General features: G+C 50.6%; 7 protein-coding genes across 7 annotated transcripts; 2 read left to right on the top strand and 5 right to left on the bottom strand.

The window, feature by feature from the left end:
• Positions 1-574: 574 nt before the first annotated feature.
• On the bottom strand, positions 575-1,222 carry EPUS_08190 (Mitochondrial import receptor subunit tom-20; the record flags this gene model as incomplete). Its single annotated transcript, XM_007807224.1, has 3 exons — positions 575-780; positions 827-1,072; positions 1,165-1,222. 3 exons carry the CDS (start codon positions 1,220-1,222, stop codon positions 575-577), a joined length of 510 nt encoding a protein of 169 aa, XP_007805415.1.
• A 335-nt stretch (positions 1,223-1,557) lies between these two features.
• On the top strand, positions 1,558-3,646 carry EPUS_08189 (uncharacterized protein; the record flags this gene model as incomplete). Its single annotated transcript, XM_007807223.1, has 2 exons — positions 1,558-1,927; positions 1,977-3,646. The coding sequence occupies 2 exons, from the start codon at positions 1,558-1,560 to the stop codon at positions 3,644-3,646; spliced, it is 2,040 nt and encodes a 679-aa protein (XP_007805414.1).
• A 337-nt stretch (positions 3,647-3,983) lies between these two features.
• EPUS_08188 (uncharacterized protein) lies at positions 3,984-4,371 on the bottom strand (the record flags this gene model as incomplete). The annotated part of the gene is made up of 2 exons (XM_007807222.1): positions 3,984-4,273; positions 4,338-4,371. 2 exons carry the CDS (start codon positions 4,369-4,371, stop codon positions 3,984-3,986), a joined length of 324 nt encoding a protein of 107 aa, XP_007805413.1.
• A 352-nt stretch (positions 4,372-4,723) lies between these two features.
• EPUS_08187 (uncharacterized protein) lies at positions 4,724-6,706 on the top strand (the record flags this gene model as incomplete). Its single annotated transcript, XM_007807221.1, has 1 exon — positions 4,724-6,706. One exon carries the CDS (start codon positions 4,724-4,726, stop codon positions 6,704-6,706), a length of 1,983 nt encoding a protein of 660 aa, XP_007805412.1.
• A 1,291-nt stretch (positions 6,707-7,997) lies between these two features.
• On the bottom strand, positions 7,998-9,062 carry EPUS_08186 (uncharacterized protein; the record flags this gene model as incomplete). Its single annotated transcript, XM_007807220.1, has 1 exon — positions 7,998-9,062. One exon carries the CDS (start codon positions 9,060-9,062, stop codon positions 7,998-8,000), a length of 1,065 nt encoding a protein of 354 aa, XP_007805411.1.
• Positions 9,063-9,949: 887 nt separating this feature from the next.
• Positions 9,950-10,701, bottom strand: EPUS_08185 (uncharacterized protein; the record flags this gene model as incomplete). The annotated part of the gene is made up of 2 exons (XM_007807219.1): positions 9,950-10,394; positions 10,457-10,701. 2 exons carry the CDS (start codon positions 10,699-10,701, stop codon positions 9,950-9,952), a joined length of 690 nt encoding a protein of 229 aa, XP_007805410.1.
• A 1,950-nt stretch (positions 10,702-12,651) lies between these two features.
• EPUS_08184 (uncharacterized protein) lies at positions 12,652-13,823 on the bottom strand (the record flags this gene model as incomplete). The annotated part of the gene is made up of 2 exons (XM_007807218.1): positions 12,652-13,150; positions 13,204-13,823. The coding sequence occupies 2 exons, from the start codon at positions 13,821-13,823 to the stop codon at positions 12,652-12,654; spliced, it is 1,119 nt and encodes a 372-aa protein (XP_007805409.1).
• Between the last annotated feature and the right edge of the window lie 218 nt (positions 13,824-14,041).

The following is a 14,041-nucleotide window of genomic DNA, read 5'->3' as shown; positions in this document are numbered from 1 at the left end:
CCGGACATTCGTGCTTCAATTATGAACCCTTGACACGGATGCGTAAGATATTAAGATACCAAGGCTGCGAGCGCTTCTACAGCATGGCAAGTTTACAACACTCACCCACCAATCAGCAGCGAAAAGCGGCAGAGATTCTGTCACTCTTGCACGAGCTGTGTCATATGGCCGCACTAAAGGCAGCAGCAACTCGAGAAAACTTCATCTCGCTTTAGAACAAGGGACAGTGTCTAGCATCTGGGTATTGGTGAATCATCTTGATGCTGAAATCACATTGGAGCTGAAGCTGTAACCGTTAAAGTCTTCAGGGTCTTGTTATCAGAGAAGGCGAAGGGGCAGTACTATTCGCAATCTACCGTAATTCGAGGACTCCGCAGCCCACCATCGCCCAATGCTCCAGTTTGTGAGGCACCTATTCCAAGCGCTTGACTTGGCCCATGCTAGATTGGTATACACGTTATGTACAGAAGTGGAGTGTCGTTGTGATGACTGGTAGGAATGAGCCGAATCTTCGCAGTCGTATGGATGGAGTCGTCTCCTAAGAGGTAATTCCGTAAGGGCAGTAATCGATCGGCTATTCCACACCATGTCCACTTTCTGACCCTGAAGCGCTGCCACCAATTTTGTTATTCAAGTCCTTGTCTTGCGTACACATAACTGCCAGTATCTCGAGAACGTCTTTTGAAACTGTGTTTTCGTAGATATTGATGAGAGTCTTGGGCTCGGGATAGACTTTCAACGCTTTGTAAAAGCACAGGGCTGCGCCAACTGGGTCGGAGCCTCCTGAATGTTAGCTACATGCTCTCTCACAGTTACATCTTCATACCTTCTCCGTTACGCGCTTCTCCTTCACCAACTTCCTTCATGAAGAACGCTTCTCTCTCCTCGATGTCCGAAGGAAACCCTTCTTCTTGCGCCTCTTCAACAGCTCGTTTGATAGCCTCTTTTTGCTGTTTGCCCTCCACCTCCTTTGCCTCCTTTGCCATTCTTGCTTGTCTCCTTGCATCTCTCTTTAATGCTTTCCTAAATTCTGGATCGGTCCGCCGCTTGTGATCGAAGTAGACAGCATATGCTGATTAGACATTAGCCGGGCAACCCAAGGTGAATGTTCCGATATCTGCCAACATTGCCTCCATGATCATACTTAGGATAGAGAAAACATACCAAGAATGCCTGTGACAACTGTACCGACTGTCAGGGCAATGGCAGTGGATGTCTTCATCATGACAAGTCGCCAGGGCGCACGTGATACAGATGAGGTCGACTAGGAAATGACAGATATATCTCTTGTGGGTACAGAGTCCAACCCAAGAGGTAAAGATCGGAGATCAGGCTCAGATTATCGATCTGAATGGGTGAACTTTGGATGCGTCCCGGATAAATTTCACCTACTCCGTACTACGCATAGGTATGTATGTAATCCGGTAGATCTTGCGGCAAGTTCCGCAGAAGCTTAGACTTCTGCCATCACCACCATGATCTTCGAAATACCTCCTCACTCCCTACCTTTGACCGCACTCTGTCGTTCCTACACCACTTTCGTGCAGAGTGTCCAACATGAGTGATGGCATTGGATTGACGTTGCGGAGGAAAGGTGGAAGGCGACCAAAAGTGCAAGAGATATCAGGACCTATTCCTTCAAAGCAAGCACCCAGTACATCTGGAAGGTCCATTGCCGTGCCTCGCGAGAAAAATCAGCAGTCGGCAGCGACTTCGGACCTGGTGAAGAGGCGTTACTCAACGCGCTTCAACCAGTTGCCAGACTTCACGAATGCCCCACCCGTACCGAGCCTACCTGGGCAGCCTGGAGTACCCAAGAGGTGGTCAAGACCACGATCGGCAGGTCGACCGGGAACATCAGAAAGCGCGCAACCAATTCGAGTTGATATCGGGGCCTTAAGAGATTCAAATCTGCAGCCGGAACAATGTGAGGGGAACCAGTCTAAAACCCGGAAAATGCGCTGACGTCCGAACAGATATCACTGATTTACTCTCCACCGCCTCTGAGCAAGACATTCGAGATTACCAGAATAGCTTGAGGAAGATCAAGGATCGGACGTTAACAGACCTACAGCAGAATGTGTACCAGAATCGCACGCAATTTATCAAGATTAGTAAGGAGGCCGAGAAGCTCAAAGGAGAAATCGATACATTGCGTGGATTGATGTCTGAATTGACAGGGGCACTTGGGCAAGCAAATGGGAACACCCTCAATGGCATGAAATCGCCTACACCCAATGAGCGCATGTCTTCCAGAAGAAATGCAAATCGAAGCTCTGTGGCCAATCTGGAGAGTATGTGGAATGTACAGCTTCAGACATTGTGGAAGAATGTCGAAAGATCACAGAAATTCCTCCCTGCCATTCCAGGCAGACATATCGTCCTTGAAACACCTCATTGGGTTGAACTGGACTCGGCTACCTGGAAGCCTAAGAGGCCCGTCCATATTGTTCTGCTCAACGATCATTTGCTGGTCGCCTCCAAGAAGCGGAAACGAATGGACCCGAACAGTCCTCAGAAAGGTCCAGCACCTACCAAGCTAGTTGCCGAAGAATGCTGGCCATTACAAGAAATCGATCTTGTCGATTTAGGAGCAAATCTCACACAGGGTGGAGCTGATGGCATCGTGGACGAGCGCAACATTGGTACTGCCATTAATATTCGGACCGCCAGTAAGTCCTTCACATATCGTCATGACCAAAAGAATGAGTCAGCCAAGAACGACCTGCTTTTGACATTTCGCAAGACGGTGGAAGAATTGCGGAGATCAGCGAGATCCGAGACTGAAAAGGGTAGCACCCCAACAGATGCTTTGAACTACTTCGCCTCCCGTGATCTAGCTCCAGCGAAGAAGACAGAGATCATGGACACCATAAACTCATCACGAGAGAAACCAGAGGTTCTGATAGATGTGGATGGAAGGCAGCAGAATCTACGATGGGTCGAGGGCCAAATCGATGATCTTGATATCGACATCGCCCTGCGGCGTTTCGAATCAGCTGTTGCCAAGATCGAACGTTTACGCAAACTCGCCAGAGGTCTCAAAGGCAATGCTGTTGCGCAAGATCTAATTCTGCTGAAGGTTGATGAACGGGCCTCCAAGCTTGCCGCAACCCTTACCCGTGCTCTGATTGACACGCCCTCGTTTTTGGAAGCCACCAAAGCGCACACATCGTGGCTCAGCCGGCTCGGCTTTGAGGACCGCGCTCGCGAAGCTTACCTACAGGCTCGTACAGACACCCTCATCAAGCGTGCCCGTCAATGTGTCTTTGAAGGTGACCTTCACAAATACATATTTCAGGTATCATTTGTATACTTCACAATTGTCAAAAATACTGTCAGCATTTATCAGGCCTGTTTTCCGCCCTTGATGATGAGCGCTTGTATCAAGTGGGCCAAAGAACATTTGGAGCAGCTAAATGTCACCTTGGTAAGGCAGCTCAGCAGCGTGGAAAGAGGTGGTACAGTATGGAACGAGTGCCTGCTACTGATTGGGGAGCATGAAGAAGCACTGAAGAGTGTCGGGCTTGACTTCCACGAGGTGATCAGCAAAGGTTTGGGCGATAAGCCGGTGGCTGGAGTTGCAGGCCAAGATGCTCAGAAGAATAGAGAAGCGACTCCTGTGGTTGGCTTGGGGCTGAAATAAGACATCCAGTAGTATTGGTAACACTCAAAAGCAACCACAGAACTGATTCCGGCTGCTGTCTTGGACGTGTTTGACACCCTGAACCCATCAAAGTCCATGGCTCAGTACTTTGGCCCGAAGAGGGACACGAAGATTTCTAGAGCTTAATTGACATGAGAAGCATTGGGTCGTTGTAAAGCTTCTGTTGTTGTCCGCAAGGCCATGGAGTGAAGGATTACCCTCCTGCTCACCATTCATTCATGCGCTCGTAATCTTTGTACAAGGTAGCCATCTACATTCTCCCTATGCGTGCTGTGACCTGCAAGCTGTGCAGAACTCTCTTCTCCGAAGTACTCCCTCAACTCGTGGCAGCAAGAACCCCAGCCGTTTCTGCCGGCGCTGCCTCCACGGCCGGTTGCACCAGGTTCAGTCCTCCCTCGACCGCTTCCCGTTCGGCCCTCCTCCTCCTTTTCTCTATTAATATCTCTTTTCTCTGCTGTAACATCTTTAGTTGTCGATCTTCCACGCCCTTCATCCAATAGCCGAAGGAGCCTCCCACACCCGCAAAAAGAGTGTAAACCCACAAAGAACCTCGCTGAAACAGTGGGCGCATCTCAATGCCGAGCTGTAGAAGTCGCGTCGCAATGCCTGTAGACGGGCATCAGTAAGGAAGGAACCAAGAAGGACTCTTTGCATAGAAAAGCAAACGTACCGAAGCCGGCCCAGAAGAGAATTTTATGCACCATGGCTGTTAGAGAAGCGCACCACTTGTGCGCGGGTGAAGGGTGACAATGTTTCAGGTGTTCACAGGGTGAATATGGTAGATTCTCGCGGAATAGATCTCGCTTCTCACGTGTACTTGGGCCTGGATGTTGTGGGATGAGCTCAAATCATTACTCGCATTGGAAGCCTAAGGTTGAAGTACCGCCTAAAGAAGGTTTTGCCGAGCCTGACTGACTTTCGAGCGACGGTCGCGAATTCTTTGCAGTACTGTAACTAGGGAGTACAAATTATTGTCAAAGACATTATGATCTTGGTCCACCGACAGCACATATCCTCGATCTTGTCTCCGCTCTGACGGTCGTCGAAGCACATGATATGCCTGATACAGTTGTCACGGGATTGCCGACACCTCCTCCTTCCATCATACGCCCTCGTTTTAAGCTCTCCGAGCTCCCTGTTGCTAGAGACAAACGCATAGCGATTGACAATCTCAACTACGCATTCAAGAAGAAGGGCGGATTTGATAGTCTTCGCAAGAAGATATGGGCTGAGTTTACTTCTTCGGACGGGAAGAAAAACCTCACCTCTCGCATCCATGAAGCCGCTGAAGCGGAAGTTGACCAGGATCCTAAAATCCTCAGTCGCGAACGCGGCACGGCTGCCACGTTGATTGAAGGCGCTGTCGATCGAAGAGGCGTTTACAAAGATGTCGAGTCCGAAATTGATCAACTGCTTACTATGCATGTCGACCATTACTTGGAAATTCTACGATCGATCCGGAAGGCTGAAGTTGGAGAGGAGAAAGCTGCAGAAGAAGAGCGCATAGGGAGCAAGACTGACGAAGATTACGCAAAGGAGTTTGAGGCAAAGGCTGCTGAGAGGGAGAAGAATCGTGCAAAGCTGGCAGACTTGGATAGGCAGATGGAGGAGATCAAGAGGAAGCTGATGGAGGCTGAGGAGAAGAAACGTAGAGAGGCGCAGAAGAAGAAGGAGGAAGAGGATAGGAAAAAAAGGGAGGCAGAGGAGGAACGTAGAAGACTCGACCGAGAGAGAAGACGCGAAGAGGAAAGGAAATATGAGGAGCAGCGTGAGAAGGAGCGAGAAGAGCGTCGGAGGCGGAGGAGGGAGGAAGAAGAGGCACGAGAGGAAGATTATCGGCGTAGGCGGGAAGAAAGAGAGCGAGAGCGAGAGCGCGATCGCGAACGAGAAAGGGATCGAGATCGAGATCGAGGACGGGACAGGCTACGTGACCGAAGTCACAGAGATTCCCCTTACCACAGCAGCCGATACGTTGATGAACGGAAGAATTCGAATGCAGCTACACCTAAGGACAAGAGCGCCAGTGATGGTGCACCACTTGATGAGAAAGCTTTGGACGACATTGCTTTGGAGCTGCTTTTAAATGAAAGCAAGGCGCTCGCAGGCAAATCACGGCCCAAGCACGAATTTGACTTCGAAAGAGCCGAGGCTGCCGAGTCAAGCGGGCGCAAAGCAGCTATGGTCGAGCGTCTCAGGCGAACCGACAGATCCAGAGAACGAGACAGCAAGCGTAGAGATACGTACGATGATAAGAGAGACCGAAAACGAAGTCGCAGTCGATCCAGAGACCGACATAGATCTTCGAGGACTGATGATGAACGTCGCGCAGAGATTGAGTATCAAAAACAGAAAGAACGGCAGGAGCGCGAGAAAGAAGCAAAGGCATACTTGAAAGGCGAGAGTCAAGCTGATGCTGCGAGTGTTGCTGGCAGTCATGGTAGTCAAAGCAAGACCCGGGAGGAAGGGGAGTACCTTCAAGAGGCGAAATCGCCATCTTCTAGCCACCGCAGGAGCTATCGCGATGACGACCGGGACAGGCGACACAGCTATCGAGATCGTGACGAGAGGGAGGAAGCGAAAAGGTCTCGGATCCTGAGGTCGGCATCACCCTTCAACATCGATCGATACGTGCCTGGAGGTGGCATCCATCGCGGCTCACGCTCAAAGGAGGTTGAAACGGATCGAGACAAGGAGAGACCAAAGTACCGCGAACGAGATCATGATAGAGAGCGCGAAAGAGACCGTGACGACTACAAAGAGCGGAGGCGAGACCGTGAAACGGAGCGTGACGATTACAAGGACCGAAGACGAGATGGCGAAAGCTATAGGTCTCATGAGCGGACACGGGATCGAGACCGAGACCGAGATCGTGATCGTGACCGTGACCGTGATGGCGAACGAGACAGAGAGCGCAGCCGCAGTCCTCACAGGCGAGGTCGAGAGGAACGGTATCGTGACCGACGCGAAGGCGGTGACAATAGAGATAGCGAAAGACGACGAACCGCTGTACCGATTGATCGATATGTCCCGGGGAGGTAAGGGATTTCTCACGGTCAAAGTCGATAGACACCTGTAGCCAGCTCTTGCAATAGCTCTTAACATGACCTGTTTCGAGGTCAGAAATCATCGTGTACCATTGTGGAGCGGCTCACTTATGCCACCCCTTCACGCATCCCTCTCTGCTTGCTATCGGAACGTAATTCATGAATTGCGCACCTCGCTGCACCGGTGCTCGCGAGGAAGCAAGCAGGGCTCGATCGAGTCGCCCGCACTGTCATCCTAACGGAGATCCAACACCGATTCATGACGCTACTCCCACCGGCCATCAAGGTTGACATCTATATGGATCCGGTTGATTTCTTAATTAATTATAGACTATAATTGGGACTGGTGCGCCCCGGCCGGCCATGTCGTTTGCTACAGTAAATGTTGTCTGTGTGGGGAAGAACATGCTGCCATAGATATACTCAGTACTTTATCAGTGTAGCCAAGGGCCCCCCCCTCCCCCGGGGCTTTTCTGTGCGCTTTTCGAGGTAACTATGGGCTGGGTCTCCTCCTGACCCTGATACTGAATAAATAGTAACTACAACAGCTCGAAATGGTCAATCGACGCGGCGTCGATGGGGTCACACGAGTGTCATCCTCATTTTTCAGTTTTCATTTTTCATTTTTCTTATCTGCGCAGAAAGGCATATGCAAGGAAATGAAAAGTAAATAAATAATCTGGCATGCTAGATTATTTCCAGCTGGCTTTGTAACATTTCTCCCTCGATTTTCCCAAGCTCGTCTAAGAAAACAGTTTGTCCCTGACGGAGTGTTATCTGGTCTATTGATACGGGTCGAGCAGCTGGATCTATTCTATGGGTATAAAAAACCAGGGGTGAAAACGCCCAATGGATCATGGAAGGTGATTACCTGTACAGATATGGCGGACTACTATCGCCAATGCTTGAGCTACTCGTACAGATTTCTGACGATAAATTGCAGTGCTCCCCAATAGAACTCAGGGCGTGAGGCAGGTAGGATGTTGGCCCACAGATTATGTGCTACCGAACGGACTTGGTGGAGGGATTCCAATCATGTCCGAGGCACCACATCTTTGCCTGCCAGCATACACGTAGCAGCAGCGAGACAGCGACTGCAGATCTTGCCTGGGCCCTTCTCAGAAATAATGGCAGAGGGACCCAGAGACGAGAACTGAAAGTGGAAGCCAGATCCAGGGCCGGAGCTCGAATGACCGAGCACAGACAGAATGCTGGGGGCTGCTGCTGTTGTTGCTGCTGCTGCTCACAGGGGGAGCGCTACTGTTGGTGGGAGCACTGCTTGACCGTCATTGTGCAATTGATGCTGCAGCCACCAGGGCGTCGAGAGCGGAACTCTGCGTCGTCGCGTTGGCTGGTGGGATGAACGGACCGGACCAGACATGACCCAACAGGGTGTCGGAGCCAGAGGTGATGCGGTTGTTGGCCCAGATACTGTCCGCGTTCTTGTTGATGAAGGTGGCGAACTCGGCTCGGGGGGCAGCGTTGTGCAAGATTCGGAGGTTGCGCATGAAGACGCCTTTGAACTGGGCGGCGGTGACGTCGCAATTTGGTTCACAGACGTCATGAAGGATTTGGTTAGCGTCGGTGAGGTTGGCGATAGTGGCGGTGGCAATAGAAGAGGCGGCTGTGAGATGAGCCTCATTGGCATCGGCTTTAGCGAGCTCGACGTATGCACCCAGAATGACGCCCTGGTTGTAGGACCAAACAGTATCCCCGGGGTTCTTGCATGTGGCCAAGGCAAGGTCATCGTTGACCACACCCTGCGCATTGACCAAGCCGCTCTTCTCGAACCAGTCGCGTGACCTCTGCGCCCAGTCGAGATAGTAGTCACGCTCATCCGGCTTGCGATTGGCTAGGGAGGCAGCCACGCTGAAGAAGAGCTCATTGGCGATAGCGACGACCTGAGTATGGGCCTTGTCCCACCAGATGCCACCACAAGGAGTGCCCCATCCGCCAGTCATGTCCTCAAAGATGTCGACCGCGGTTTGGAGGTACTCTGGTTCCTGAGTGATGTCGTGTGCATTGATCCAGCCTAGCGCCCACCAACCCTCATCGTCGTAGAAGTCGTTCAGAAAATCCCGGTGAGTATTTGGAGCCTGCACATGAGTGTTGGCAAATATGGCGCTGACAGAGTCTTCTGCATTCGGGTCTATAGCAGCGAGGTCTCCTAACGTGGTCATGGTATTGGAGCTTTGCCACCAGCCGGTGGTGTCCCAGAGGCCACTGCTCATATTGTACAGCTTGAACAGCAGAGGAGCGGCGGCCGTCTCTGCATTTGCCAGATAGTCTGCCTGGCCCAGTGTGCCATGGGGAATAGCTAGTAACAATGCACAGAGAAACATTGCGTACATGATGGGCACGTAATTAGCAGGGAATGCTGTAATCTAGACTGCTGCCAACGGGATACGCGCTGAATGGGTGATGGGTTTCGGCATCAGCTTAGGTTGATGGCGTGGATGGCGACAACTGGCTCTTATGACATTGAAGATGGCCTCCTGTGCCATGACGAAAACAAGTCAAAGGTTATGCCTGCGTAGTCATCACCAAGTTCAGGACGTCGTACTCCGTACGGGGGCCCCAAACTGAGCCGAATATTTCCAAACGGCCTTGTCAAGATGGTTAAGGGGGAGATGAATTCTGCCAGCCAATCAAAGACGAGCTCCACGTGTACATTGCCTTGCACTGCCAGCCACTTGAATCCTTCGCGTTGTCGGTTGATTAGTAGTAACCTAGAACTTTACCAAGGTCACTGCTGAGGCTAATGCTGCAGCCAATAGTGTCGTCTCTCACACGTCAAGGATCCTCTTTCTGAATCTGGATTCAGGATTCTGGATTCTGGATTCACAGATTGAACATATCCTGTGGCGCTTGGCAGAATAGCAATTGGCGACCAGGCCTCGCATAGTTCCTCAGCTAACCTAGAGCACTCAAATGGCTCCATCAATGTAAAGGATGATACATTGATGGAAGCCGTACAAGAGCCTCTAACAAGCCCTCGACGGATCCTATATCCGAAAGCCACTTTGTTCAATTTAGCCTGTGAGGAGCTGGAAATCCCCTCATAGCGTATAAGGTACTGTAAACGCCGCCCCTAGTATCTTACTAGGAGCTCTAAGGGGGGCCTTAAGATTCTGGGGATCGTCAGGTGCCTCCTGCACATAGTGGACGGAATGTGGTTTTGGCTGGGAAATCCTCACGCAAACCGCCGGCCAGTTCTCTCAAACAACTTTCCCGCATATCAAGGCGGCAGCTCGTGGGCCCAAACCGGCTTTTGCTCAGAATAGGCTGGCACTTGTGCATTACCGCCCTTCCGTTTCCGAATCCAAAGCACTGCCAAAACCATGAAAAAAATGAGTGCAACTCCACCTACGACTCCTCCAACGATAGCTCCATTGTTATTTTGCTGCTCCGGTAAGCTGACCGAGGACGGACTAGCCGGGGATGTGACAGATGTGGTAGAGGAAGCGGATTCTTCGGCAGCTGTGGATGGTGTTGAAAGCGGTGGTATAGTTGATATTGCCGACGTGACCTGTCGTGATATTGTAGACGAAGTACGTTGAGATGTGATGCTGAATGTAGCCTGGAGTAGATCGGTCGCTGGGTAGTCTCCACAGCCCTTGTAAAGATATACTTGAGACGGCTCGACTGTCAACAGAGCATCCGTGCAGTATTGACTGGTGGAGCTGAAAACAACAATCAGCGCGAGATCTGGCGAAGCATGGTACCCCCGATTCTCAGACCAAACTCTGTTCGAGAGAAGCCAGGAGTCACCCGCACGAGTGTCTGCTCACCACGTAAAGGTCCTGAGGGAAGTGTCTCCGACCCTCCCACAGCCAGTTGTGCACGCAAATTCGTCAACACAGTTGCCTCCCAACGTACATTGCCCTGCCGCATACACCGACGTCTGACAAAAGCCCCACATGCCGTGGACGACATCTGTGGTACAAGCCCATCCAGGCTCTGCGGTCCGAGCGGCTTGGCGAATGCCATTGCTGTAACCACATATTGTGGGGTATGAGCTGTCCTGTCGTCTCCCAAGGCTTGGACAGCTGGTTAGGGTTGGCAAGGGAGTAGTTGTGGTCATGGGTCTGGTGATCTTGTGCAATGGCTGCTGTGTAAGAGCAGCTTCCGGCATAGCAAAGGCAAGTTTAACTGCAACGAAGATCAAAACAGACAAACAGCTTGTCATCCTCGACACAAGGCCAAATCCAAATCAACCGTTAATGGGCATCTCACATTCGATGGCACTAAAAAGAATCAAAGGCGAGCAATCAATGTCTCGAATACGAGGTATGAAGTGCTTGGTCGATCAAGACCGCTGGAAACGCCAGAGAAAACGCCATGACAGACAGCCAGAGAGGTTTCGACTGCATCCGATTCGTCGTAAAAGTTTTATTCTTGGGGCAGCGTAACAGGGGTGTGCAAAATGAAGAGTACGTAGTATGGGGGCGGAAAAGCCAAAGCTGGGATTGGTGGACAGCGCACGGTACCTTTAGAAGGAAGTCATGCATCTGCATCTGCATCCTCTCTCTCTTAACTACCCCTGGCAAGGCTTTGTTGTTTTACTAGTACCATGGTAGTACCTGGTGACTTTGCCCGATCAGAAACTGGCCGTCCTCGAAGCTGCTCGTTCCAAGGATGAATGTTTCGATACAGTCATGCTAGCCTGCCATAGGCAAGCATGGCCTCGGTGGGTGAGACGTGGTGATTCTTGAACCACAATCATTACTAGGCCTCCGCCTCTGAGATGGTCAAGGGCTGGAAGAGTTGCTAAAGTGTCCAATTGTCCAAGTGTCGAATCGGGAATTCGCTAGTTTGATTAACATGGCGCTATGGTTGAGTGCGGCCTTAGCCATGTAGGCTTTGTGCATGTGTACCTCGGACTAGTAATAGTACGGGTCATTCATCAAAAGTAGTTAAAATACGCTAAGAGATAGCTTGCCAAAGATGGGGACTCATGACAGTTATGTCATTTGACTTCTCTGTAAGCTTTGGGCCTGCTGATGCCCGAAGCAGTGAGGCATTAGATGACCTTTGGCGTCCAGGTGTCTGATGTGAAAGCCAAAGTGCCCTAGAATAGTGGTTGCTTAAGGGACATATCAGTGGCAGTTCTTGTGACGTTTTAGGCTGGATATAAGCTTCAGCCCCGGAAATACTTGAAATGACATTACAAGGATGATGCTATCCTTGGCAGGCTATCTCTTAGCTTATTTAAATTACTTTTCACGACTCTCTACACTGGAATGACGATGATCAGCAGGCCAATGAGTTCTACGGAGGAGGCCTGAAGTAATGTTAGCTCAGCGCTAGTATCTTTAGCTGTAAGCCGAATCTGTACAGATCAGCTATGCTCAAAAGAAGTTAGATGTAATGATTTGACTCTTTAGAATGGATGTACACAAAACAGCTTTGTAGTGACGAATCGAAGTACTACTGTAGTCTTGTGAGAAATGGTCATATAAAAGTAATCATCCTCTCATAGTTTGCTGACACGATAGATTCGGGTCAGATTTTCAGTGTATCTTATGCATCCTTTGGAGATCTGTCATGTTTAAATTGCTTGTTGATGGTGGAGATTTTGAAGTCTGACTAGCAGGAGTAGGAGTAGGAGGAGGAGGAGAACGCCAAGAGTCTATCCCTGAAGAATGCACTTTTTGGTGGTATCAAGTAATTGTAATATGTAAGTGACGTGTAAGTTATGCCCGCAATTGCCGTCTCTGTATCCATGAGCCTCCCATGGATCTGGGCTGTGTGACTGTCACATAAAAGGACTGCTAAATTATGTATTGTGATCGTGATCTGGTAAGAATACCACTCGTCCCCCATCCTCGCCGCCATTCAGACCTGAGGAATATCTAACTGTGGAAAACAGCCGCTAAATGTCGAATGTGATTTCTCTCAAGAACTACAACTCCTCATGTATCATATAACATTTGCTTTTTAGCTTTCGCCTGACGGCCCTTCGCCATTGCTCTCAGATCCACCACTCTCGCTGCGGCCGTCACCGCCGCTGTCGGTAGAGCCGTTGACATCGTTCGCTGCTGGGAGAGGCTCTCCGTTGAGTTTGGCAAGCCGTTCTTGCTCTTTCAGCTCGCGCAGCCTCTCTGTCTCCCTTCGCATGGCTTCGAGGTTCCATTTGCCGTCGTCGTCGTCGTCTTCGGCGTCGCTGTCCTCGTCTTCTGAATCCTTCCAGTCGCCACTCTCGAACATTGCTTTGCCAGTAGCGTCTTTTGCTTTCTGGGCTTCAACCTCTGCCGCTTTCTTGTCGAGCCTGTCCTTCTTCCATTTGGCGAATGTTTCGGGTGTGACAGGGGTGAGAGTGCCAGTCAGTTTGTGTCTCTCGGATTCGAGGAAGTCTTCTAGCGTGAGGGTCTTGAGGGGCGATTTCTCCATTAACGCTTTCTCTGCCAGTCTTTGTTCTCTCGTCTTCAATACGAATCTGAGGAGACGGTTAGTAGTGTTCAGTATAGCACAAGATGGACGTCTTCGTACCCTGGTGGAAGGCTATGCCGGTACATGCACTTGTCCCCTCCGTTCGGACAAGTCCAGAACCAGCCATATTTGCCCTCCTCCACCGCTTGGATAAAGTACTTGCATACTTTATCTGTCGTGGTCTTCGGGTTCCCGTGCTTGCTGATAACCACCTTCCGTAGCTTCTCCTCGTCCCAATCGTCCATATTGTCCTTTTCCTTTTCTTCTTTTTCTGAAGTTCGAGTGTCTTGATAGAGATCCCTCTTCTGCCCCTTTCGCTCAATGTCCAGGTCGTGGCTAAATTTGCATTTCCGTCCCTTTTCGCAAAGTCCCTTTTTGAAGAACTGGCAAAGCACCGTCTTCGGGTCGACTCCAAAAGGGACCTTCTGGACCTGTACAGGCTTGAACAGTTCGGCCGCTTCCTTCTGCGCTGCTTCGGCCGCAGCTTTGTCCTTGGCCCTTTGTTCCTTCTCAGCCTGCTTCTTCTTTTCCTCAGGCGAGACATTGGACTTGGACTGTGCTTGCAGTTGGGCTATCTGTTTCTTTGCAGTCGCGCCTTTTTTGTTCTTCATCCCAAAGGTTTTGTCGTCCACAGAAGGTTTTGCCTTTTTGGGCTGGTCGGCCACTTTCTTTGGAGGCATGATGGGCAGGTAGAAAGCTTAAGCACGTAGACAATTTTCAATGGGAGAACCGAGCAAGCAGCGGAGGGGGCACAGACAGCTCTTTCTCCCCAGATGTTGTGCGCAATTTAGCTTGAAACCGTGCAAAAGGAACGATTAAAAGATGTGGTGGAAATTGGTAGCCAGCCTGCCGTGCATTCAGCCGCAGAGTTGTTCGCCAATTCACCTCGGTAACACTG

The sequence above is a fragment of the Endocarpon pusillum genome, assembly GCF_000464535.1.
Source record: "Endocarpon pusillum Z07020 unplaced genomic scaffold scaffold6688, whole genome shotgun sequence".
Lineage (NCBI taxonomy): Eukaryota > Fungi > Ascomycota > Eurotiomycetes > Verrucariales > Verrucariaceae > Endocarpon > Endocarpon pusillum.
The sequence above is the reverse complement of the archived record's forward strand: the minus strand, read 5'-3'. Positions and strand labels throughout refer to the sequence as shown.